This window comes from Schistocerca gregaria, chromosome 8 (genome assembly GCF_023897955.1).
Source record: "Schistocerca gregaria isolate iqSchGreg1 chromosome 8, iqSchGreg1.2, whole genome shotgun sequence".
Taxonomy (NCBI): Eukaryota; Metazoa; Arthropoda; class Insecta; order Orthoptera; family Acrididae; genus Schistocerca; species Schistocerca gregaria.
Window position 1 is genome coordinate 262,889,082 of NC_064927.1, and position 27,494 is coordinate 262,916,575.

General features: G+C 39.4%; 1 protein-coding gene across 1 annotated transcript; it reads right to left on the reverse strand.

The window, feature by feature from the left end:
• Positions 1–808: 808 nt before the first annotated feature.
• LOC126284396 (uncharacterized) lies at positions 809–11,444 on the reverse strand. Its single transcript, XM_049983295.1, has 3 exons — positions 11,274–11,444; positions 10,950–11,036; positions 809–4,880 (listed from the first exon to the last, which is right to left on the reverse strand). Exons 1-3 carry the CDS (start codon positions 11,304–11,306, stop codon positions 4,689–4,691), a joined length of 312 nt encoding a protein of 103 aa, XP_049839252.1. The 5' UTR covers positions 11,307–11,444; the 3' UTR covers positions 809–4,688.
• Positions 11,445–27,494: the final 16,050 nt, after the last annotated feature.

Here is a 27,494-nt window from a genome sequence, read left to right on the forward strand (position 1 = left end):
TTATATAACATAACGACATTTTTGTTACTGTTTTGACTAACACTTATTTCCCCAGTCAATCTAATTTTGCTGTACATTTCAGTGATGTTATTTTCGTTGTAATCATTAGCTTATGCTGAAGAAATACAGAATGTAAGGGGGAAAACAAGAATGAAAATGTTTGCTTATAATAGGTGTAATTCTAATGGTGTAATTCTAATAGCATTCTGAAATTACCAATGGTGAAGAAGTTTGGAGGGAGTTAACTACTGTTATAGCACTGGCAAAAAGTAACACTTACAAAGAAAATGACATCATTAAAATGTACAATAAATTTAAATGAGAAATGGAGAGAAAACTAGGTTAGTCAAGGTAGTAAGGAATAGGGAACTATGTCATAAAGGCATGATATTCGACAACTGTCCAACGTTTTTAATAAAAACCCAAAGCAAACACAGGTTTGATTCAGGATAATGTCAATTTCAGGAGTAACTTTTTAGCATCAAGGGCATATGGACTTAGGCACCAAGTGTGTGACAAACAATCTGTTTGTCAAAGAGGAAGGAATTTTCCAGTTTGATTTAAGGAACATGCCAACAAAAACAACAATGTGTTCAGTTTGCACTAGAGGCTGGAAAGCATGTGACAGTTGGCATCCAAAGCAATCTAAATATCTTACATATGGTGGCAAAAAGCTATCTGTTGAACCTACTGAAGGAAATGGAAACCTACAACCACAGGAATATACAGCCACATGTAATAAACAAAATTAATTTAATCATTCCAGTTATTGTGACATTCAGAAAGTTAGGTTGGTTGGTTGGGGGGGGGGGGGAGGGGGGCAGTTGAGAGACTAAACAGTGAGGTCATCAGTCCAAATAGAGGTCACCTGGAGTTACTGACATCAGCCAACCAAAGTATGTAGGAGTGAGAACATTCTGGCACTGAAACCAATACTGATGCTAGAGCTGAGAAATAATTTAAAGTGAGATAAAAGTATGAGAGTCAGGCCAGTATGAAGATACCTACGCCCCCCCACCCCACCCCGAGAAAAAAAAAAAAAGAAAAAAACACCACTAATCCAATTAAGGGCGAAGACAGTTATAGAAAAAAGAAGGCCTTCTGGACATGAGATTCATAAAAGTAAAAGTGACAAGTCAGAAAGCAGCTACCTGCAGCTGGATGCTTCAGCATGCACCATGAACTGGGAGCCTGTAACCAATCACTTTGGCTGTGGACAATGTTACAAACATGTGGTGCAGCTCTGGCAACAAACAGTATTGAAGAAAACAACAACACTATCAGTCTCCAAGAAGAGCTTCTCTGACAGTCAATTTCCTAGTTGATGTTTAATAATTTTTAATGTTTCCTATCACAGAATTTTTCAGTGAAATTTAATGATTTTATGTATACAACTTTCCCAACTTGCTGTAACTTGGATTAATGTTGTCAGCAGAAACTCTTTACTGCATAAATACAGTTTAAAAATGACAGATTAATTTAACATATAACATAGCTCATTTTAACATTCATTTCTCTATATGGTAATGATTTTACAACAATATACTTGTTTTAACCATATGATAAGGAAAATCTTGTGAGCTTGCTAGCAATACCACCTATAAGTGGCAACTACTTGTTTTTAAAACACACACATGTAATCAAATGGCACTTGCTTATAGCATGGATGCAACCTATTCTTAGGAACACAAACACATATGTTACTTACTGGCAGATTAAAACTGTGTACCAGACCAAGACCCTAACTCAGGACCTTTGTTTTTCATGAGCAAGTGCTCTACTAGCCTGTGAAAGACAAATGTCTCAAGTTCAAGCCTCGGTCCAGCACAGTTTTAATCTGCCAGGAAGTTTCATATCAGCTGCAGAGTAAAAATTTCATTCTGGTAGAACATACGATGTACTGCAGTTTGTACTAATGATCTAGTTTTCATGTAATATTTTAAATGATGATGATTATGTCAGTATCCACAAATAGTTATTACCAAAATTAAATTTGCAATATTGCTGGAACACTGTAATAGAAAGTGCAAACAGTGGTGATCAGGAACTCTTATTCATGTCTTCAACTGTTATGGGTTGTATTGGTGGGAGTAGCTGAGGGGGTAAAATAGGTGGGTGGGAGGAGAGAGAATCCACTGACATCAAAGTTTTCTGGCCCCTTTCCCAAACCTACTGCTACCCTGTCCCCATTTCATTTAGTCCCTTTTCTCACTTTCCTTTCCAGTCTATCTCCTGTCCAGTCTGCTGCTCACTGTAATTGTGTACAGCTTGCCCTGCCTGATCCACAGCAAACTTTCTATTAAATGCACTTGCTGCTTCTCCCCCTGAGGTGCCAACCACCAATCCTATCCCCTCCTCACCAGATTTCTCCTCTCACCCACTCCACCCAACAATCCCTCACTCCATTTGATATGCAGTGCCAGAACAATGTATCCACCTTGAACTATGTAATCATGCAGGTGTATGCGTGAATGTGTGTATATATGCAATTGTGCTACAGTAGTTAGCTCCAAAGATGAGGATGATGACAATCATTTTCATCCAATGTTTAGCAACATTTTAAATATAGTTTTATAAATCTACTAATGCCTCAAGACCACAATTATACAATACATTGTTACCTTTACTTCCTTTCATGCCCTCGTGATTTATATACAATCAAATTATTACAAGGGGGAGGGGGGAGGCAGTTAACCAAGGCAAGTGTGCAATTCACATAGCAGAAAAATGGTTTAGAGATTTCGAATTTACTACGTTAGTTTTAAAAAAACTGACTCTTCTAACATAAAGCATGATAAAGATTCAGTTTGTGAAAAGCACATATTAAGCTGAAGACCACAAAACCTTGACTGATATGGTGTGACACACTAGGGCACACCTGGAGACATATGAAACAGCCACACAAAAACATCGCCAACCTCAGCCGCAATGAAGCTTAGAGTGCCTACCTAACTGCATACAAAACAAGCTATTTAACATCTCCTTACAAATAGTGTTCCACAAGAGGACACAGAGGCAAGGGACTTATGAGAGTTGAATAAGTACTTCGATGAGTCTCTACCACATCGGATTCATATGCAGTCTCAAGCTATTAGACGCTTCCTTCATTGTTACCATTAAAAGATTTCAGTAGACAATTAGATACTTTATTTAGTTGACAGAACTATGTCATTGAGACATTACAAAGCTGCGCAATAACCAAACAGCTGCAAATAATACAATCAACATGAAGGCCTCAAAAAAGAGACTAAATAATCACTGACAACACAAACAAATGAGAGCATCATTAACAATAAACCACTGGGAGATTTAGGACAGGCTAATCCAGTGTTAAGTGGGATCAATAAGATAACCAGTTTTGTGAGAAGAAACTAACAGTGATCCAAGTGAAAGAAATGAATGTGGTTCAAAATAATGTTTCTGCTCAAATGGTATCAAAATAAGACACCTGGCTACAAAAACACCGATACTGTATAACAAATTTTGACCTTTCATGCATTAACAGATTAGCATCTGTACAATTCTCCATTTGTACCTATCACACAAACTGCCTCATGAGAACTTGAATTAAAGTAAAGAAAGAGGAATTTCTCTACAGAAATTACAGCAGCTGAGCCTCTTGGTATTCCTCTAATACCAAATCTCTCAGAAAGAATTCAGTTAGGATGACCAGATTGGTAGCAGGTAGTAATGGTGTATGCCACTGATATTTACAATCATTTTGAAACTTTAACTGAACTGAAACATTTTTTGTTGTTACACAGTTATCTACAAAATAAGATATTTTTATTTAAATTCTTATGAATAAGCTACAGGAAAAATGTAATTATCCTAATTCCAAGAAAGCAAGTGCTGACAGGCATAAACAGTTCACATAAGACAGATAATGACATTTAAGTCGGGAATTGTTATACAGAATTTTTGAATGATAATTCTGAATCTCTCCAAACTTAATGGAGTTTTTAAAATGAAGCACACAAAATATAGCACTCACGTTTTCTGTGGCTTACAGAATGTACATAAATGTATACAGAAAACAGACTACCTGTCATCTTGGAATTATTTGTAATGACAGAACCATGGCAAACTATAGTTTACCATTCCTTGAAATTCCATATCACATCAAAAACATTTCATAGCAAAAACATGAAAATACATACATCAAATACCTTATGAATTTTAAGACATTTGTGATGTAGTTGTAAATATGAATGATATTGAAACAAAATAAATATATCTAAGCTATTGCACTTCACACTTAAAGAAACAATTTTTTATTGGTTTTGTCATCATTATAGAAAGAACAAGTGAACCAGCTGGCTCAAGATATGTATCACATATTTTTACTCCCTACACACTCATCATAGGTATGGCTGTGTAGTATTTGTAATCTGCAGAGTATTCAATAAAATTTGCAATGCTGCAGATATCTATGAATAGTCATATAAAACAATAATAGTTACAAAATGTAAATGTTTTCTAATAATGTGCCATTAATTTTTACAGTCTTCAAAATTCAGATCTGGAAAACTCCCTTCACCAAGTTGACAGTCTTCATGAATTTGTAAATATGAAATTTATCAATGGAGAACATGGCAACCCTCATGTGGAAGATGTTACAATTACATCATTTGAAAAAGGTTCTTTCATGTCATAAAAAAATAAGAAAGAAGTATAGAATTACAGTTTCAGTTGTTTTGCTGACTCTTGATTATACGCTCACGAAGCGAACCGAACCTACCCTGTACCTGACGCAGCTGCAATCTAAGAGAATCAGACAACTGCTTCTGTAGCTGCTGCACTTCTGATATTTCTCTTCTCAGATTCTCATACTCCTCCTTCACCTGGTTAACACCTCGTAGAAGTGAAATCACTGAAACCTTTTGGAACAACAGAATGATTTTATACAACAGGAATTAAGTGTCTCAAATCAAAAAGCACCCACTATAACATGAGAAATTTATTTCAATATACAAAGGCATACTCACCTGTAAATCAAATTGTAACAAAATACTGACTAACAATTCAAGGCAAATAGTTGTAGGCATAATAAAAAAAGAAGTTATATCTAACACATAACTTACCTAAAACAAATGATTCATCAACAAAAATATAAACAACATTATTTGTCTAGAGAATGTAAACTAGACAAAAACAGAAAATAGTTTTCTTAAGAAAGGGGCAGAAAAGTTATTTTTGCTGAGGATTATCCATGTGGAGCACATCTAGAAATGTAAAAACCAATGAAAACTTTTCATCTACTAGAAAGGTTATCACAGATGTTTTCTGGAATGTAAAGGGGATTCTTCATATTTATTATCTTGCATAGGTAAAAGCAATTTCTGATGAACATGACAAGTCTTCTGAACCAGCTGGATTTAAAAATACCACACTGAGTGTTGCATATGGCAAAATAAATAAATTATCTTCCATGAGAACAATGCACATGCCACATAGGTGTTTTTGTAATGGCAACACTGGAGAATTTGAAACATTTATTGTTAGAGCATCCAAACTATTAACCAGATTTAACACCCTTTGAATTCCACCTGACCACATACCTAAATATATCTATTGTTAGTTAATGTTTTGATGACAATGAAGAAGCTCTACCAGGTGCAGATGCACATTTTGCTAAACTCTCAAAACTACACATCAGGGGTGGAATCAGAGGAATGGAAAAAATGGACAATGTTCACTGAGTTATTGACTATGTTAAAAACCAGTGCATTTTACCTTAAAAAACAGTCTTCCATCAATGGATCAAACACATTTCACCTTACGCTTAACTATCATGAAATTCCTAAGGAATCACTGTTATGGGAACAAAGTGCTGCTACCACAACTCCACTTTCTCAACCACAGGGTAAAATGGTTGAGAAATTTGGGCAGGGAAAAATCTGTACATAAGATTACGCCGCACAATTGGTATCTTGCAAAATTTTATAAAACTGAGCCACAACCCCACACAAATGTGGTATATATATATATATATATATATATATATATATATATATATATCAAAATGAGGTAAATATATATCACTCACACAAGACGGATAATTATCAAACGTAATTAAAATGTTCAAAATATGTTCTATCCATTTTTTAGAAAAATGTATAATTCCAAATGCAAATAACATTATAATCAATTTCCTGTAAAATTATTCAAATCTTATAGCCATTATGCCACACTTCTGGTACAGCTAGCAGCATTATTGAATGCAGATTGTAAAGCTTAGTATGAGTGCACAGTGTCCTCCGTAATCACAGAAATTTTTCCACTGTGTCAACTATGCTCACAAACACTAGGATGCCCACTTCAACTGTACCAGCTGGTATGTTTACATGCAACATTATTAAGCTAGATCACACTTGTGTCTGCTGCAGAAGCAGGTTTCTCTTATTTGTAAAATTTTCTGTCAGTGTAATGTGCTCCTCAAGCTATAGCAGGCAATAAACGCTTTTTCACAATAAACTTGTACAGTATGATTATGCCAGTTCATGCAAAGGAGGCTTTAAAGGGCGGGGCACTACCATGAGTTGGAGCAAATATTTTAAAAGTATGAGGAAATACTTATTTTTCTTAAAACTGAGAGAAATGGCACTGTCATTAACACAATGGATTTGCATTTAAGAAGAGTGAAAACAGCCTAGGCCAAACATCAATAAATGCTCTATCACACCTAAATCAGCTGAAAAAGACTATGGCAGATTTACATCAACATCTTTGCTCACTCAAAACTTGTGTGCAATTATATTATTGTCAACATGATGTGGAACTATAATCTTCCTTGGAACTGAACTTACTTCCATTTAGATGAAAACAGATTTAATTTTATGGCGAATTCAGCTTGCAATCACATATTTAGTTCTGTCAGTAGTGAGCTTTCTACACTTCCATGAGCATTCTCACTGGTTACTCAGGCACAAACTTCAAGTGAGCAAAATTTTCTTATCCTCTCATGATAAGAGCTATTGTTGGTAGTCCTCCTTACAGATAAAGTGGGCTTAGCATCGCTGTTTCACATGCCTGCCATTAACACTCACAAAATGTGATTTTGTTTTTATTTCTATAACAAGTCAGTTATGGCACAGCTTTACAGGCACTTATGTCAGTCATCTGGCTGCAATACTGCCAGCATCTTTTTGCACTTGGCAGCTGAAAGCTGGCAACAATTTTCTCAGTGTCAAGGATCTTACTTTGCCATATGGAGTTATAATAGACTCAGCTAATAAGGTCTTGTTGGTACCAGATACACACCTGACTACATCATTGTTACATCTACTAATGAAACTGGTAGGTGAATAACACTCACCTTAGAGACAGTTTGAATTACATTTCAGTTATAACCAAGCAGGAGAAAGCATTTGACAATACATAAACTTTTGTATTAGCATTTATGGATGCACACGGAAGATACTCATCAATAACAATGATTACCTGTCTATCCATCCTGTATTCCAGTCATTTCACTTGTATGAACAATTTCACATGTGTGGGGACAAACATCATATACTGGCAGATGTACTGCCAGCTTCTAATGTCAGCATAAACACTCAAAAGCTAAGGAATCAATAGCTCTGGCTTACAATGCCTTCTCAACTCAAGCATAACATCTGAACCGAGGCACTAGTCAACACTTTCGTGTTTGTGTGGTGGTCATGGTTAGTGTTTAAAGTCCCGTCGACAACGAGGTCATTAGAGACGGAGCACAAGCTCGAGTTAGGGAAGAATTGGGAAGGAAATCGGCCGTGCTCTTTTAAAGGAACCATCCCGGCATTTGCCTGAAACGATTTAGGGAAATCACGGAAAACCTAAATCAGGATGGCCGGAGACGGGATTGTAGCGTTGTCCTCCCGAATGCGAGTCCAGTGTGCTAACCACTGCACCACCTCGCTCGGTCGTGTTTGTGTGTTCCTTGGGATTGTAGCCAGTAAGTGGCAACCATCTCCACCTGTCCATTACTGTGAAAATGTCCAGTGGTCAGCAGTTATTTGAGTAGCAGGGAAGATAGAATTTGGGGGGAGAACAGTGTGGACTGTAGGATGGAAGATAACATCTCCCAATACAAAAGTGACAAATGTGTTGAGTGACCCCAGTTCTTAATTTCTACCCAATTTATACAGTATTGAAGATATGCGCCCCAGAACATTGTGCACATCAGTGTCTGCATCTTACAAACACAGTGCCAATGCACAAAAAAAACTCTTTGACAGCTGAACACATTTTCTGCAGTTGCCCTGGAAAGTGTCCAACTATTAATCCTCTTGCTTACATGTACTTTCTTTCCTGTGAATTCAATAGCTTTTGTAGTGGTTAACTGCAGGCACTGGTGCCAATCCCAGCTGGCAGGCTTCTACAACAAAGTTGATACCATTATATGAAATTTCTCAGGGTGTTTCACAGTTCATGTTACACACTTCTAGAGGTTTTAGAATGGACTTGATAGATCAAGTTTTACATAGGAACCCATGTCTGGAAATGTCACCCAACTATACTACAGAGTGTCAAATTTATAGGAATTGAGGAATGAAGTATCTTTGATTTTTCCCTGTTGAAAATCATAAATGGTGATTCAGCATTAGAATGTGACATAGATTGTGGAACAAAGATGTATTGCGTAGAATAGAAAATTAAGAACATCTTACCAGAGGAATGAACATTCTACAGACCTTGTCAAATACCAATCAAGAAACTTAATGCTCATGAACAACAGATAAAAATAAAAACTGAAACCTATCATTTTGATTACAGTGACTGTTCAACTAATTTTAGTACATTCTATGAATTGAGAGGTTTAATTTTAGCAATTTATATGTCCAAGGATCATTTAACAGAATATGGATACACCAGCTTAATACAAGCTACACATAAGTCACCTACACATATATATGAATATACACAATATCTAATGAGGAGGACAGAACAGAATGTTTGGTTGGCAATGCCCTAGTTTTAAGGAAACATAGTGGCATTTGCCTTAAGCAATTTAGATAAACCTGATTCAGAATGACCAGACAGAGCATGACCCTTCTTCCTTCCAAACCTGAGGCCAATGTCTTAACAAATGCACTACCGTACCCTATTAGCTATACGTAATGTGCAGTTCTCTTACATCTGTACATATTTGATACAAGTTAGCTTAGTAAAACAGAAAATAATTATGCATTATTCCTTTAGTCTTGATTGACGTAATATGAAAAGTTTGAAGACAAAAACTGGAGGTAATATAAAGGCACAAGATCTTTTTTTTATTATTTTTATTTTACTCTCACATGCCCAGTAGCAATCTGCAGAATCTGAATTACATAACATTTTTTTGTATCTGTGTGAGAAAACATCTAGCCTTGCCCTTGACAACCTTAAAATATGTGCACTGAATTATGAATCAGCAACAAGTAGTTTTCTTCTATTATTAGTATCCTCTCCCACTCCTCTAGACAGGCATTGCAATCTGAGCCAGTATGTCACTTTCTTCTTATATTTCCTTACAGGATATCCGTGCAATTTTGCATCCACATTATGTACAACATAAATAACAGTGTAGTGCATGATGGAAGTTCCATGTCATTAGAATTAGTCAATGCAATTTATCACCATTTCTACTGACAGTTGTAAAATTAGAAACTAAATTTCAACATTGTCATCAAAATCACTGGGTTCACATTCGAGTTGCATTTTCCATGTTTTATGTATACAATACACCATAATATTAGTCAGAGGTTTCTGTATTATCTAATATAGCCTTTCTGCATTTATCTAGCAGATTTTGTGTTTATAAGAAAAAGGGAAATTAACTCAGTATTAGTCTAAACTACAGATCAAACCATTTACCACAATCTTTAATCCTCATTCACATTAGTTGGCTTCTTCGACTAACAACATAATTGTCACCTTACAACCTTACCCAGACCTCAGGCTATGCGACCAATATTTTTGCTCTTTGTTAATGTACGATTCAAAAAATGTTATGCGGGACAACTAAACATGTCAAAGCAACCATATCCAAATGAAACACTCTAGACTCCCCTCATTGCATCCACTTAATATCAGACTCTTAAGAACCTGTGAAATACATGATACGCTAAACAACAAAGTGCAAAAGCTGTCTTCTAGATAAGCCCAAAAATCATTTATTTACTTTAACGGGCTATTATTGTCAAATTTTCATGTGTGCTTGAATGATATTTAATAGTAAATGCTGCATCCCACAGTCTGGAACGTATTAAGGACTACAAATCATTTCGTGCCTCATTATTCGTCTGCCTGCAACACTCTTTTACCTGCAGATTCTGGCACAGCACATATGAAATTCAAGAGTGTCTTGTCTGCTTTCTCCAAGTTTATTCTCTAAAGTGGGCTTGCTGAAGATGTGTCAGCAGCAACTTCCATGAAATCTGCCAAAGTCTCATTACAACAAATCTCCCATTGTTGTGACCGCTTATAATCGATCAAAAATCAGTCCAGATAATAGGTACTAGCAGCCCACTAATTCGTAAGAGGAAATAAAGCAGAATTACTCTCCCTGCAAGAGCTAGAGTTTTATTGTCCAGTAGCAGGAATTACAAGAGCATCACTTTCAAAAACATGCTCCTTTTAAGTATTGTGGTACAGACAAGAATGATCAGAAACAGTGGTTTTAATTTTAAAATGAAATCTAAATTATAGATCTCTCTAAATCAGGAGCGCAATTGCCGCACCTATGTCTGACTACTTGGCCTTTGGCATTGAGGCAACCATGAGCTACGGTACCGGCAATACTTTGCACCCTAACTGTGACAATGCACAAAATGAAAAAAAAAATGCCTCCCAAAACCCGTAACCCACAGAGTGGAAGAAATGGAAGAACGTTAGAGGAGCACTTTACACTGCAGGCGTATTCTAATAGCGCAAATTAAAATTCATGAGAAATAAGACAGCTAGCGAAAATGGCACTCTGGGCCTACCTCAGTGCCGTCCAAATGAAACAACTCTTTCTCGCATTTCTCAAGCTTCCATGCAATCAGGTCCAGCTTTGTGTCAGCTTTTTGGACCTGCAGGCAATTAAAAAGAGGGAAAACGTAAACGAAACTATGGTCAATGACGTGCATTAAATTCACGACTTAACTTGGTTTCAATAAATTATTTTGAAGTAGGGATATGTAAAGAGGAGGAAATAAAACATAAACAGGCTCCGCTGTTCAGCCCACACCTAAATTAAAAAGAAACGGACGGTAAAAAATAACAGAACGGAAAGCACAACAGGGCAACACAGAATGCCGCAGACTCACTGTGACTTCTAGTTGATCCGCTGTCTTCTCCATAACTATGTCACGTTTACTTTTGTTTTACAGCAGGAGTGTTGCGTCTTACTACGCTCTCCCCAGATATCCGTCAAATTTTTCGTTATTTATTTGTACATTTGAGGAGCGGGCGATCGCTTCAGCCGACCGCCCCTGCAGAAATCAATTAGGGTCAACCGCCCGTAGTCATCGACTCTCTGCGATAACTTGCCCTCGAAACTGCGAGCTATCGCGAAAAACGCATTATCGATTAAAGGCAGCGCACCAGGCGGCCGAGACAGCAAACAAAAGGGGCGCGTGACCTTTGACCTATGTCAATCTTTCGCTGCGCAATGTACAGAACATAAGGGTAGTTTTTTTACTGAAAGAAAATGTTTCCGACTTTTCCGTTGGTTCCACTATCAATATCTCCGTACAACCTAATAGGACTGCTCTACATCACATATTTACTGCGCACCCTGTAAATAACATTTATTTTATTTATTTATCCATCCGTTGAGAATAAACACTATGAATATCGCCAAAATCCACACACGGATCATAAACAAATAAGTATATGCAGACAATATTATTTTATGTTACAAATTTGTTTGTTTATGTTGCTACCCAGTTCGCTGTATTCAAATTTATCTCTGTTGTGGTGTAAAATCCCTTCGCAACAGTGAGGTGTAAGGTAGGAACCTATAATGACAGTTGATTCTGCTCAGCTAGTCTATTAGCAGCCGAAACGAAGTGGCTTTTGAGTGGGAACCGCAAAAGTTAGATGACAGGGCGACAAATCAACCGAATCCTCCACCAGAAAAAAGTCTGGTGTGTCATACACGGCATCAGTGACAGTACGTGTGCTATATGATAGGATTCTCTTATCGAAGCAGCCAATTTGTACGCCAGATAATTGAGTGAGATATGCCTCATTGTCCGATTTAGGTGTTCGTATGAATGTCAATGCGATCATTCCCATGGAAATGATGAAAACATAGTAGTTTGTCACATAAGCTGCAACAAATGAACTCTACGGTTTCAAAATCACAGTTTCTCTATGCTCTGTCAAAACAAATGTTTTTAACGTTTTTGAAGCTCCGTTCCGCTTTGGAAGTTCCGACTCTTGAACTCCTTTGTTGTAACATTGTTCACGCTCGTTTATTTGTTGTTTTCATTTCTATGAGACGTCTATGTGGCATCTCGCCTGTTCTCACTATTCATCACATTTACTTGGCGACGGTACGTATTCTTACATGATTCATATTCTATAACCAATGCATAGTATGACAAATGTCAAGACTACAGAAAGAGAACATAAGTTTCAATGACCGGACGGACAGTTCATAATGTTGTGAAAAAAATAAAAAATAACACGAAGCACTTTTTAACACGTGTATATATTGCTCACCGGCCATTTGACCATCTTCTGTGCGGATGCACAGTGCCCGAACTCTTACGGGAATTGGCAAAAGCCGCGAGTAACGAGTATAATGGACAGGGGCACTATGAATATAGAGCGGGACAATAAGTTGAGAATGTGGGTCTCACGGGAGGCGTGCCAGAGGTAAGTCCCTGCAGTCACACTATACTCTGCGTCCTCGGTGGCTCAGCTGAATAGCCGGCACGGTAACTCAGCGTATTCGGTCAGCGAGCTGCTCGCTCTCTTTAATAAAAGTAAAACTGAGTAAAGGAATCAACGATCAACTTTAACGGATGTCTTGTGACGTCCGCCAAGACAACACGCAACGAACAATACCGAACAAGAAAAAAAAAAAAAAGATCGATAGAGCGTCTGCCATGTAAGCAGGAGATCATGGATTCGAGTCCCGGCCGGGGCACACATTTTAAACCGTCCCCGTTGACTTACATCAACGTCTGTATGCAGCTAGAGGTATTCTTTTGGTTGTACTTTTTAACACTGATCGCCTTTGTCAGATTGCAACACCACGACCAGTTAACCAATACAGCGCTAAGGTTCAGCTCCTCTCGATATTGCACTTATTAGCTTGGACCATTTGCTTTTTTTTAATAGTTCAGTACACCTTGTTTGTATGCTAGACCTGTGTTCAGTTTTTGACGGGTTATCCACTGGGCCATCTTACCATTGAATCTGAGGGTGTTGCGATGGGCAGTTACCCTTGTAATGTCTCGCGAGATATTTAAAGGTTTGCTTGTCGACTGCGTTCCAGGAGAGATTTTTCATCGTTACAATCACCAGCAAAGTAGACAGCATCTGACCGTACTAGTACTTTTTGGCATTCTTTGCTCAGGTTTGCAGTTACAAGTTAAACATCAGGACTGCCACATGGCATGCACTAAATACCTACAAACTCCACAAAATATTGTAAAGCATTCCCTAGGCTCTCTAGAAAAGCCACACTCCCACGTAACGCATCCTGACACTTCATCACATACAATCACTTTGCATCCTGCCTGGAAGACGCTTTCACCACCCTACATGATTTCAACTTTGATGGGTTCCTATACGTATGAATGTATAGAAATAAGCTATCTCACCTCTTGCACTATACTTCCAGCACTTACGCACATTCTACTAACAGGACCAAACACTAATAATCACTGAAGACATGACAAAAACACTTGCTAAAAAGCAAAAACCAGCTCTCGGTCATGCTGAAATTACCTGCCGGCACCGCAAGGAATGTTCCAGAGTCTACTACGAAATCCATACCACCCTTTACTACACCATTTCCGCACAGGTCGTTACCCAGATCAGTGAAAAGCGTCGAAGTCAAGACTTCCTGAAACGAAGCCATGTCGTCCTAAAACCTGATAAACCACTATCGCAGACATCCTTTCGACCTACTTTACGAACGTTTCGTTCGACCAAAACCGGAATACTGCTCGTCAGTCTGGGATCCATACCAGATAGGATTGATGGAAGAAATAGAGAAGATCCGAAGAAGATCAGCCTGTGTCGTTACAGACTCATTTAGTAAACACGAAAACACCACCAAGGTGTTCACCCAACTCCAAAGACGGATGTTGGAAAGACTCGTTCTGCGTTATGGTTTGGTTAGATGTTGAAGTTCCAAGACTGTTTCTTCTTAGAAAAGTCATCGTCCTACGTATCTCTTGTGAAACGGCCATTAAGATAAAATTAGAGAGATTCGAGCTCCCTCAGAGACTTACCAGCAATCGTTCTTCCCGTGGACCATTTCCGCTTAGAACAGAAAAAAGGAGAACACCGGCACAGAAAGTACAGTCTGACACACAGCTAGTAAAAGCCTTTTAATCATCCTCACACAATGAATCCGTCAGCACCTCGTAAGACACCTCATTCACAGCGCTTAGTATGGCTTTCGTTCCAGTGTTCCTGTCAACTAACAACTTCCTTACCTTACCCACCTTTATACGACAATCCACCATATTTATCTTCCTTGATAACCAAAAATCCCTTGACCGACATTGGTCTTCATGTTACAAACATATGCAGTCCCATTTAATTACGTCCAACTTATATCCTTTTTTCTTCACCATCATCCTACACTGAAGAGCCAAAGAAACTGGTACACTGCCTCGTATAGTGAAGAGCCCACGCGAGCACGCAGAAGTGACGCAACACGATGTGGCATGGACTCGACTAATGCCTGAAGCACTGCTGAAGGGAATAGACAACATGCAACCTGCAGGGTTGTCCATAAGTCCGTAAGAGTACGAGGGGCAGGACTTCTCTTCTGAACAGTACGTCCCAAGGCATCCCAGATTTGCTCAATAATGTTTATGTCTGGGGTGTTTGGTGGCCAGCGGAAGTGTTTCAGCTCAGAAAAGTGTTCCTGGAGCCACTCTGTAGCAATTTTGGACGTGTGGGGTGTCGCACTGTCCTGCTGGAGTTGCCCAAGACCGTCGGCATGCACAATGTATGCATGTCATCATACAGGATGCTTACAGACATGTCAACTGTCAGAGTCATATCTAGAAATCAGGGTTCCTATATCCCTACAACTGCCCACGCCCCACACTATTACAAAGCCTCCACCAGATTGAACAGTCCCCTGCTGACATGCAGGGTCCACGGATTCATGTGGTTGTCTCCATAACCGTACACGCCCATCCGCACTGTACAATTTGTACGAGACTCGTCCGACCAGACAACATGTTTCCAGTCATCAACAGTCCAATGGCGGTATCGACAGGCCCAGGCGAGGCATAAAGCTTTGTGTAGTGCAGTCATCAACCGTACTCGAGAGGGCCTTCGGCTCCTGAAGCCCATATCGATGATGTTTCGTCGAATGGTTCGCACGCTGACATTTGTTGATGGTCCACTACTGAAATCTGCAGCAGTTTACGGAAGGGTTGCACTTCGGTCACGTTGAACGATTCTCTGCAGTCGTCGTTGGTCCCGTTCATGCAGTTTCCGGCCGCAGCGATGTCAGAGATTTGATGTTTTACCGGATTTCAGATATTCACGGTACACTCTTGAATCTGTCGCACGGGAAAAGCCCAACTTCATAGCTACTCGGAATGCTGTGTCCCATCGCTCGTGCGCCGACTATAACACCAAGTTCAGATTCATTTAAATCTTGATAACCTCCCATTGTATCAGCAGTAACCGATCTAACAACTGCACCAGAGACTTTTAGTCTTATATAGGCTTGCCGACCGTAGCGCCGTATTCTGCCTACTTACGTATCTCTGTATTTGAATGCCCGTGTCTATACCAGTTATGTGTGCTGATAACTCCCCTTGTCCAGATACCCACTACACCCCCTGACTCTGCCATGCCTCCCTCCAAGCTGCTTGAATTTCCTGGCCGAGATGTCTAATATGAGAAGAGCTTCAATTAAACCCACATTTTCAGGTGCAACAGTTGATGTTTCTGTAGTTCAGATTTCCACATTTCCATATACAACCAATCCATCCCACTGACTAATACGGTGAAATATTTAGAACTAGTAATTGACACAAAACTGACATGGAATGCGTATTTCCTCACCATTAATTAGGAAGAAGAAAACCCACTAAAACCGCTAACAAGCCAGACATGGGGTATATAACGTACTATTATCCTCATTTATAAATCCATAATCTCCTTCGTCCTAACCTATTTCAGCTTTTCCCGGATCTCCGACTACCCCAAATTCTACAAATCCCTTGAAATCTTGGAAAGACGTGCACCCTTACCGCACTTTCCACACCTATCTTCCCCATCTCGCATCCTATACCAACTCATCCACTTCCTACACCTCCATCGCTTCTTGGAGCGCATCTGGATCCAGTGTATCAATTGGAAAACCCGTTGTCAACCATCAATCCAGGCACCCTACTGCACTGCTAAATTCATATTCCACCTTCCATACACCATGTTGTATCCATCCAATTCTGTGGGAAACTTAAACAAGTCCCACCACCCAATGATGAAATCTGTCCTGAGATATGGCTTTCTTTCCAGCCCTAGTCACAATGCTACTCCTCATACCGTCCTTCCAGTTTCCTCCCTGCCCTACCCTCCATTCATTGACTTTCAGTAGCTACCTCGGGTCCATTACGCCATATAGTCATTCTCATGATTCTACTTTCATCACAAACACTATCATTTACATGCACTATCAGCTTCTCCATTACATCATAGCAGTATTATTACCATCAGTGACTGAATTTTAACTAATCATCTAAAACGTTTCAAAATAGTAAAATTTCCAGAATATCGAAAAAATTGTACACCAAAATATATTTTGAGAAAACATCATTTATTTTCATCCGCTTTTATATATTTTAAAACGTCTGTTAAATGTGTGAAACCTTTAGCTGAAGTGTGATTTTATCTGTTACTAGCCCACCATTCGTGGGGACTGAAAACTCAATTTAGAAGAAAAAAGTATTGTTCAGTATTCGATGCTCGCCTGAAAGTGAATGGCAGATGGCCATTCGAAATATCTTTGAGCGTAATAATGACGACCGTTTGGAAGCCCAAAACTGAGTGAATAGTATCCTTTATATCGCTATTGTATAGTCAGTTCAGGTCCTTTAAACTGCCTAGGGGGCTCACTAGAAATTACGTTTTCTTTTGTTTCTGATCCTCCAATCTGGCTAATTATCCCCTGTGAACAAATTTTCCTTGGCAGACATCGATATGTTTTATCCTCTCGAGTTGTCAAAATCTCTGAACATCTGGTTACCACTAACCATCTCTCTCGATGTAACACGTGTGAAAAGTGCGAGTTAGATCTTTCACTAGGTAGAAAATTACATTAGTTCCTATTCACTCACTAATCTGAATACTTCCCAGATAATCAAGATGCAAGGGTAGTGAATGAAATACTAGGCGGAGCGAAGTTTATAGGAAACCGTTGCAAAAAGGAGAGAGAGTAGAAAGAAAATGTTACCTTAGACAAAGAATAGAAATACTGGCATAGTATTGCAGGATATGGCGTATAAGAGCAAATCAGTAGGAAAGCAGGAGACAAAAAGGGAGGAATACTATCAGAGATATAATTAACCATTCTTGTTAATGTTTATTCACACATGTAGCGGATATGATTTATTGTTTCGAACACTCGTGTGACGAAAGTCGCATACCCTCTTCAGAAACCGAAGGTTTCGGATCCTTGTGGCGGAAAAAAATCCCATTGCCTGTGTCTGGGATTCAATCCAGAAAATATCTGCAATGTCTTACGTAAGGAGGACTTGTGATTCTCCCGAGTGTGAACCCTTCGCAAAATAGAGGCGCAAATTTCATTAACTCACTGTTCCGTCTGTTGTTGGTAGAGTATTTTATACATTATGAATGAAAAAAAAAACACACGACACTGGTGTGACATTCTATAATATTAATTATTTTACAAGCCGGCTTTCGGCTGTTCTGCCACCATCAGGCACAAAGGTAACTATGTGTGACAAATTTTTGTAGGATCAAAGATTTTAAAGTTGTGCAACTAGAGTATAACAGGTAGTTTGCAAATGTGACAATTGTTAATGACTGATTAGGACTAAAACGAGAGGGATTATTTTAGTAAAATACAAACTACGTTACACTAACTGAAATTTCAGTTGCTATAGTCTCACTTGGTCTGTTAAAATCTTACTTTGTATAATTACATTTGTTTCATGTACCTATTCAGTCTCGTTTGATATATTGAGCTTATAACATTGGACCTTTTAAGGACAAGATCATCTTGTTAAGTCACATTTTACTCCATATTGTTTAACTTCTTTTTTCCTCTGAGAACAATTGTAATTTATCGTGTTTATTTAGTGTGTCACGTAGTTCATCTAACCTAAATATTTTTACATTACATGTGTACTAAAATAGACCCTCTCGTTTAAGTCCTAAATTAGACATTAACAATTTTCATCTTTGGAACCACATGAAATACTATGTATTTGCACTATTTTAAAGTATTTTATCCCATAAAAATATCACAACCAGACATAGCTATCTTTGTAACTGATGACGGCGTAATAGTCAAAACTGGTTTGTAAAATAACGAATATTGTAAAATATTTCTGCACTTCCTTATTTTTCTCATTCATAGTAAAGAAACTTCACAAAATTTGGAATGTGGCCGAATCTGACATTACTTCAGTGCAAAAGCCAGAAGAAAATGGTTGCTTACAGTAGAGAGCATACAGAACGTAAGAAATGGACCGACGAATTATTCAACCCAAGATGAAATAATTTCCATTCATGCAAACACTGTGAATGTGAATTCGATAGAGACCCGGCTTATATAGAATATTTTCTTAAATATTTGTTTAAATTACTATTTTAGTGCATAAATTTGTCTTAAATGTGTATTAGTGACATACCAAAATAACTGATTTTTATATTCTCGATAAAATTTTTTGAATAAATAATTCACTTTTCGTACCTAAATAACGTGTGACAATCAACTTCAACGTGTGAGACATCTTATTTGAAGATGAAATGTACTCTGAAAGAGATAAGCCTAATGATGCTACGACCCTAATTTTATTTGAAAATAAAGCTAAGGACGCGTACTACGAGATAAACTGATGGTAGGGACGGCGACTGCAAACGCATCCTCTTCAAATTTAAAAACCGTAAATCGCGACAAGTGCGCCAACCGCCACAGAGGTTCAGTGCTCCTCATACAAACTGAGCGATGTGGCACAGTGATAAGGCACATAACTAGTGTCCGGGAGGACGGAGGTTCAAATCTCTGTCCGACTATGCAGATTTAGGTTTTATGTGGTACCACTAAATTACATAAGGCAGGGCCGGCCAAGCCATGCCAGTCTGCACGTGAGTCATTTGCGCAGGGAACGTGCGGCCAGCGGCTCAGCCTTTGCTCGATCCATCTTGCAAGTACTCGGTACAGTGCGACACGTCATTTAGTATTGCGGTGCGGCATGCTTAGATGGGCACAACTTTCCTCAGTTCAGCCGAGTCGAGGTGTCAGTGACATTTACAGTTCGCTTTTTAGAACTACTGATAGCCTTGGGAGAGCCAGTTCTGACAAAACTCTGCCGTCTGGTGAGAAAGATGTATGTGACAGGCGAAATACCCTCAGACTTCAAGAAGAATATAATAATTCCAATCCCAAAGAAAGCAGGTGTTGACAGATGTGAAAATTACCGACCTATCATTTTAATAAGTCATGGCTGCAAAATAATAACACTAATTCTTTACAGGCGAATGGAAAAACTGGTAGAAGCCGACCTCGGGGAAGATCAGTTTAGATTCCGTAAAAATATTGGAACACGTGAGGCAATACTGACCCTACGACTTCTCATAGAAGATAGATTGAGGAAATGCAAACCTACGTTTCTAGCATTTGTAGACTCAGAGAAACCTTTTGACAATGTTGACTGGAATACTCTCTTTCAAATTCTGAAGGTGGCAGGGGTAAAATACAGGGAGCGAAACGCTATTTACAATTTGTACAGAAACTAGGTGGCAGTCATAAGAGTCGAGGGACATGAAAGGGAAGCACTGGTTGGGAAGGGAGTGAGACAGGGTTGTACCCTGTCCCCGATCTTATTCAATCTGTATGTTGAGCAAGCAGTAAAGGAAACAAAAGAAAAATTCGGAGTAGGAATTAAAATCCATGGAGATGAAATAAAAACTTTAAGGTTCGCTGATGACATTGTAATTCTGTCAGAGACAGCAAAGGACTTGGAAGAGCAGTTGAACGGAGCGGACAGTGTCTTGAAAGGAGGATCTAAGATGAACATCAACAGAAGCAAAACGAGGATAACGGAATGTAGTCGAGTTAACTCGGGTGATGCTGAGGGAATTAGATTAGGAAATGAGACACTTGAAGTAGTAAGGAGATTTGCTATTTGGGGAGCAAAATAACTGATGATGGTTAAAGTAGAGAGGATATAAAATGTAGACTGGCAATGGCAAGGAATGTGTCTGAAGAAGAGAAATTTGTAATTATCAAGTATTGATTTAAGTTTCAGGAAGTCGTTTCTGAAAGTATTTGTTTGGAGTGTAGCCATGTATGGAAGTGAAACATGGATGATAAATAGTTTAGACAAGAAGAGAATAGAAGCTTTTGAAATGTGGTGCTACAGAAGAATGCTGAAGATTAGATGGGTAAATCACATAACTAATGAGGAGGTACTGAATAGAATAGAAGAGAATTTTGTGGCACAACTTGACTAGAAGAAGGGATCGGTTGGTAGGGCATATTCTGAGGCATCAAGGGAGCACCAATTTACTATTGGAGGGCAGCGTCGAGGGTAAAAAGCGTAGAGGGAGACGAAGAGGCATACACTGTCCGCGTCTGTCTATACGCCGACAATATGTACCAGATACAACCAGGACCGTTGCTGTTGATAAAATATATAATTGACCTACTAGAAAGAGTCGAATGCTCTTTCAGGATATTCGCAGATGATGCAGTAGTCTGTACCAAAGTAGAAACGCCAGAAGTTGGTAAGAATTTGCAGAACGACCTGCAAAGAACTGATGAAATGGTGCAGACTCTGGCAGTTGACCCTGAACGTAAATAAATGTAACATATTGCGCATACATAGTAAAAGCTGTACAGCTACACTATTGATAACAAACAGCTGGAGACAGTGTCTGCGGTAAAATATCCAGGACTAACTATCGAGAGCGACCTTCAGTGGAATGACCACATAAGACAGTTAGTGGGAAAAGCAGACACTAGATTCAGATTCATCGGAAGAACCTTAAGGTTCAAATGGCTCTGAGGACTATGGGACTTAACTTCTGAGGTCTTTAGTCTACTAGAACTTAGAACTACTTAAACCTAACTAATCTAAGGACATCACAAACACCCATGCCCGAGGCAGGATTCGAACCTGCAACCGTAGCGGTCGCGCGGTTCCAGACTGTAGTGCCTAGAACCTCTTGGCCACATAGGCCAGCGAACCTTAAGGAAATGTAACAAATCCACAAAGGAAGTGGCTTATAAGGCGCTTGTTGGCCCGATTGCTGAGTATTGTTCATTTATCTGCGATCCCTATCAGGTAGGACTGATAGAGGAGATAGAGAAGATCCAACGAAGAGCGGTGCATTTCGTCGCGGGATCGTTTAGCTGCCGAGAGAGCGTTAGGGAAATGCTAAACAAGCTCCACTGGTAGACGTTACAAGAGAGGCGTTGTCATCACCAAGAGATCTACTATTGAAATTTCGGGACAGCACTTATCACGAGGAGTCTTACGACATATTACTTACCCCCACATACATCTCGCGTTTTGATCACTAGAAAATTCGAGAAATTGGAGCCAATATAGAGGTTTACCGACAATCAGTTTTCTCGCGCACTATTCGCGAGTGGAATAGGGTTGGAGGGATCAGATAGTGGTACCGAAAGTACCCTCCGCCATACACTATTAGGTGGCTTGCGGAGTACGGTACAGATGATGATGTAGGTAAGTATAATATCATGCTTTCAGCGTGTCAAAAATAAATAATATTCAACATTTATTTTGTTTGTGATATACACTCCTGGAAATGGAAAAAAGAACACATTGACACCGGTGTGTCAGACCCACCATACTTGCTCCGGACACTGCGAGAGGGCTGTACAAACAATGATCACACGCACGGCACAGCGGACACACCAGGAACCGCGGTGTTGGCCGTCGAATGGCGCTAGCTGCGCAGCATTTGTGCACCGCCGCCGTCAGTGTCAGCCAGTTTGCCGTGGCATGCGGAGCTCCATCGCAGTCTTTAACACTGGTAGCATGCCGCGACAGCGTGGACGTGAACCGTATGTGCAGTTGACGGACTTTGAGCGAGGGCGTATAGTGGGCATGCGGGAGGCCGGGTGGACGTACCGCCGAATTGCTCAACACGTGGGGCGTGAGGTCTCCACAGTACATCGATGTTGTCGCCAGTGGTCGGTGGAAGGTACACGTGCCCGTCGACCTGGGACCGGACCGCAGCGACGCACGGATGCACACCAAGACCGTAGGATCCTACGCAGTGCCGTAGGGGACCGCACCGCCACTTCCCAGCAAATTAGGGACACTGTTGCTCCTGGGGTATCGGCGAGGACCATTCGCAACCGTCTCCATGAAGCTGGGCTACGGTCCCGCACACCGTTAGGCCGTCTTCCGCTCACGCCCCAACATCGTGCAGCCCACCTCCAGTGGTGTCGCGACAGGCGTGAATGGAGGGACGAATGGAGACGTGTCGTCTTCAGCGATGAGAGTCGCTTCTGCCTTGGTGCCAATGATGGCCGTATGCGTGTTTGGCGCCGTGCAGGTGAGCGCCACAATCAGGACTGCACACGACCGAGGCACACAGGGCCAACACCCGGCATCATGGTGTGGGGAGCGATCTCCTACACTGGCCGTACACCTCTGGTGATCGTCGAGGGGACACTGAATAGTGCACGGTACATCCAAACCGTCATCGAACCCATCGTTCTACCATTCCTAGACCGGCAAGGGAACTTGCTGTTCCAACAGGACAATGCACGTCCGCATGTATCCCGTGCCACCCAACATGCTCTAGAAGGTGTAAGTCAACTACCCTGGCCAGCAAGATCTCCGGATCTGTCCCCCATTGAGCATGTTTGGGACTGGATGAAGCGTCGTCTCACGCGGTCTGCACGTCCAGCACAAACGCTGGTCCAACTGAGGCGCCAGGTGGAAATGGCATGGCAAGCCGTTCCACAGGACCACAACCAGCATCTCTACGATCGTCTCCATGGGAGAATAGCAGCCTGCATTGCTGCGAAAGGTGGATATACACTGTACTAGTGCCGACATTGTGCATGCTCTGTTGCCTGTGTCTATGTGCCTGTGGTTCTATCGGTGTGATCATGTGATGTATCTGACCCCAGGAATGTGTCAATAAAGTTTCCCCTTCCTGGGACAATGAATTCACGGTGTTCTTATTTCAATTTCCAGGAGTGTATGTTGTTGACAAAATGTGATATACAGGGTGGTTATAATTAAACTGACGGTGTTGCAGGCACTAGAGCGCGCGCTGTACACATCACAGGGCTCTGCAACATAGTAGGTGTGTTCATTGATGGATAGACTTGCAGAGTATGCTAAAAAATAGTTCTGCTTTCTGCCACCAGGTGAAAATGTGGTGCTGTAAGCAGCTAGAATGTGAAATGTTTCCAGTTTTGACATCAGTAGGGGTGAGTTATGTTAACTGGGTCACTTTTCTTAAAATTGTTGTAAATCATTCTCTATGTAACTTCGCTTCATTAAATTTGAAGAGGCTGAAAATCAGTCCATCTGCTGCAAATAACGGTTTATTGGCCCTTGACGTCGGTTTTGATGTTTGTAAAAATATCTTCTTCAGAAGTAGAGGGCCCTAGAAATTATACAACTAGTTACACAATTATTTTTACAAACATAATAAAACATTAATAGAAAAGTATTTGTGAGGTAAGCGTATTCACACGTTACATCACATAATGGTACATTAGATTAGATGAACCCGAGCGGCTCTTGTCATACACAAAATTGACAAAAGAAGAATTATCCCAAGTCATGGCTATAGAAAGCAACTAGATTACATACATCGTACTTCAAAATAAATGCTCACTAGTATATGTCCACAGGTAGAGTCTCTTGCAATAATCTAATTGTAATAGGCGTCACAGGATAAAATATTTGCATAAGTTACGAGGACATAATGCAAGAGACTAAGGCCAACTGCTACAAATATACAGGTTCCAGCGACCAGGAAAAATTAGGCTGCAGAAGGCGCTAAATACATGCGCGTAAGAACTGCGTCTTGGTTTTGTTGCACAACAGCATTTTATATTAAAATAAGCATGCAATTTTCTCTATAAGGCTATTAAAAATATAATAGATTTGTTGGTATACATGACGTATAAAATTACTAATACATTTGCTGACAGAGTAACACTGTACATAAGTTTAGCGTGCAGAAGGTAGAGTTCTGTTTAGAAAAGATCACTGTTACAAATACATTGGGAAAGAAGAGCAAATGTAAGCTAAAACAACGTCACTAAAAAGAAACTTCTACTTAACACTATGGAAGCTTAAGCAATAAGCAAAATGAGAAACCAGTGGACGTTATATACAAGCGCGTAAGCACTGCGTCTTACTGGAGTGGAGTAGTATAATTTTACATTAAAGCAATATGACAGTTGATTATAGAGCGCCACTAACAAAACAACTATTTTAGAGGTATACATTAAATATGAAATCTGTAATTATTTATGTAGCAGAGTATTACTGCACGTAGCTTTAGTGTGCAGAGGATAGCATATACAAATCTTATTTCTGTTACCAAAAACGTGGAGGACATAATAAATGGATGAAGTTACTTTACAAATATAAAGAGAATCTTCTGTTAAACTGTACCATTTTTGGAATATCAATTGTAGGAACATGTGTTGATAAAGCAACGAAACATGAGACACAGTGATATGAAACGTCAGGAGCTCACCATTAGAGAAAAAAATATTTTGAGGAAAACGGCACATTTTTCTACATTAGCGGGCATTGGTATTCACGTATTATGTGAACGTGAGCAGCGGTTTAAATCCATCAAGGAAGTGTTTACTCGCGAGTTGCAAGTGATCGTTCAAAACTATTGCCTCCCTTAGCAACATGTTTGTAAATTTCACGTTGTCTTAACAAAATCCTATTTCTAGCCTTTTATTTCCTTACGTAAAAAAAAACGGTTTCTTCTTATTTCCTCAGAGTATGGTCTGAAATAAGTAAATGTTCGCACCCTGTGTGTACGACCACCAAGTCGGAGTTCCTGTACTACTGATTCTTTATAGGGCCTTTGCCCAAAGAGCTTAGCATCTCTTTACATAGATGTTAACGATCTGGTGGTTCGGATGCTGGTTCTTGTGAAGCTTGAACTGGTTTCTCAAAACGAGAGGCTTTGGATTCATGTTCACTAACTATTTCTTCTGAAATTTCCAGTAAAAAGTTTTCAGTATTTTTTAAGCAATTCCGGATTTCTTTCCGCAGGTTAACTATGGGACCTGCACTAATTTCGGTGATACCATTTCCCTCAAAACATTTTAACGTTTTGTCCACATACACGTTTCTGTAGTAAAAAACTGCATTGCCTCTATCGGCTTTATTTATTAGCACTTACTAGCACTGTATAGACCAGTTTTAAAGTCAACCACAAAATCGTCTATTACTGTAGGGTCACTAAACATAGGGACTACATTGTATTTTAAGCCTTTTTGTAAAATTAGGCCTTCTTTCTGCGAAAAGTTAATTTGAGATTTCTTTAATAATCTTTCAAAAATTGATGCTGTATTCTGTTATTTACTGCAACTTTATCCTAATTTATTGGTGTCCTCGTCTTAAGTTTTGACAATTTCTTTTCGTGTCTAATTTCAAATTCATATTTGCGATTATGCAATCAATCGATACTGTTCCAGATAACATCAATTTGAAAATTAAAATTTTCTTTAAATGTTTTAGATAAAAAAAGATATGACTCATAAGCTTCTGCATTGAACCTATCTTTCTTCTTGTACAGCTCTACTGTTCTGTCAGCCAAAACTTGTTGTACAATTTTTTTCTTTATTGAAGGCATTTTCTCACACTGCTTAGCGTTAATGAAAGTGAGGTATGTATACGACCTAATTTTTGCATTTGATAGAACTGACGAAGTATTGCATTTCTTATTTAACACCTTTAACGGCTTCCACGAGAAAATTAAATTTACAAAAGAAATTCAAAATGAGAACGGAGGCCTAAATTTCCTTGATCTGAAATTACGCATACATTATGGCAGTGCCACTCTTGACATTCATCGTAAGACAACGTACTCTGATAATATTATTCCATCTGATTCTTCTCATCCACTGGCTCATCAAGTTGCGTTTTTCCATTCAGCAACATATCGTGCTTTAGCTACGTCCTTTTCCCCATATGATTTTCAGAAATAAATTAATTTGATTACGACTATTGTTGGTAATAATGGTTATAAGCAAGGTGTAGTCGACCACATGTTTAGCAACAAAAGGCCTAATGAAAAATTTTCAACACTAGGTGACAAACTGAAAAGTAATGAAGAGGGAAATGGCAAATTTATTTCGATGCCATTTTTAGGTAATGTGTCCTACACGATTAGCCGTCTTCTAAGTGAAAAATACGCCTGAAAAGTTACTTTCTCTACGAACAATAGTTTCAAGAAAAATTTAGTACATACATTAAAAACTTAAGAAGATCGTTTCACAAATTCAGGCGTCTATAAAATCGTCTGTAAAGCTTTAATATAGGACAGACTGGTAGAGCTATTAAAGCCAGATATAAGAAGCACCTGTTGGGTAAGAAACGGGGAAATGTGCATAATTCTTACCTCACAAATATTTTTCTATTAATATTTTATTAATGCCTGTAAAAATAATTCTGTAACTTGTTGTATACATTCTTAGGGCCCACTATTTCTGGGGAAGATATTTTTACAAATATCTTAACCCTGGGTCAAAGGCTAATAAACATCTATTTGCAACTGGTTGGCTGAATTTTTAACATCTTCAAATTTACACAGTTGCTGTATCGCAGCCATGTTTAAGATTTTCATTAAATTTTATACGAAGCCTGGGTTACATGTTTTCTTTACAACGCCAGATGGTTTGGCTGAGCGGCTCTAGGCGCTACAGTCTGGAACCGCGCGACCGCTACGGTCGCAGGTTCGAATCCTGCCTCGGGCGTGGATGTGTGTGATGTTCTTAGTTAGGTTTAAGTAGTTATAAGTTCTAGGGGACTGATGACCACGGCAGTTAAGTCCCATAGTGTTCAGAGCCATTTGAGCCATTTCTTTACAATGAGGTCTTCAGGGACTCTATTACT

Bases quoted from the DNA above. Each gene is read 5' to 3' on its own strand.
- LOC126284396 (XM_049983295.1), bottom strand. From the start codon at position 11,306: ATGGAGAAGACAGCGGATCAACTAGAAGTCACA. The intron at 11,037-11,273 runs GTGAGTCTGCGG...AATTGCCTGCAG, and splicing joins CGGATCAACTAGAAGTCACA to GTCCAAAAAGCTGACACAAA. The intron at 4,881-10,949 runs GTAGGCCCAGAG...TTGTTCCAAAAG, and splicing joins TTCATTTGGACGGCACTGAG to GTTTCAGTGATTTCACTTCT.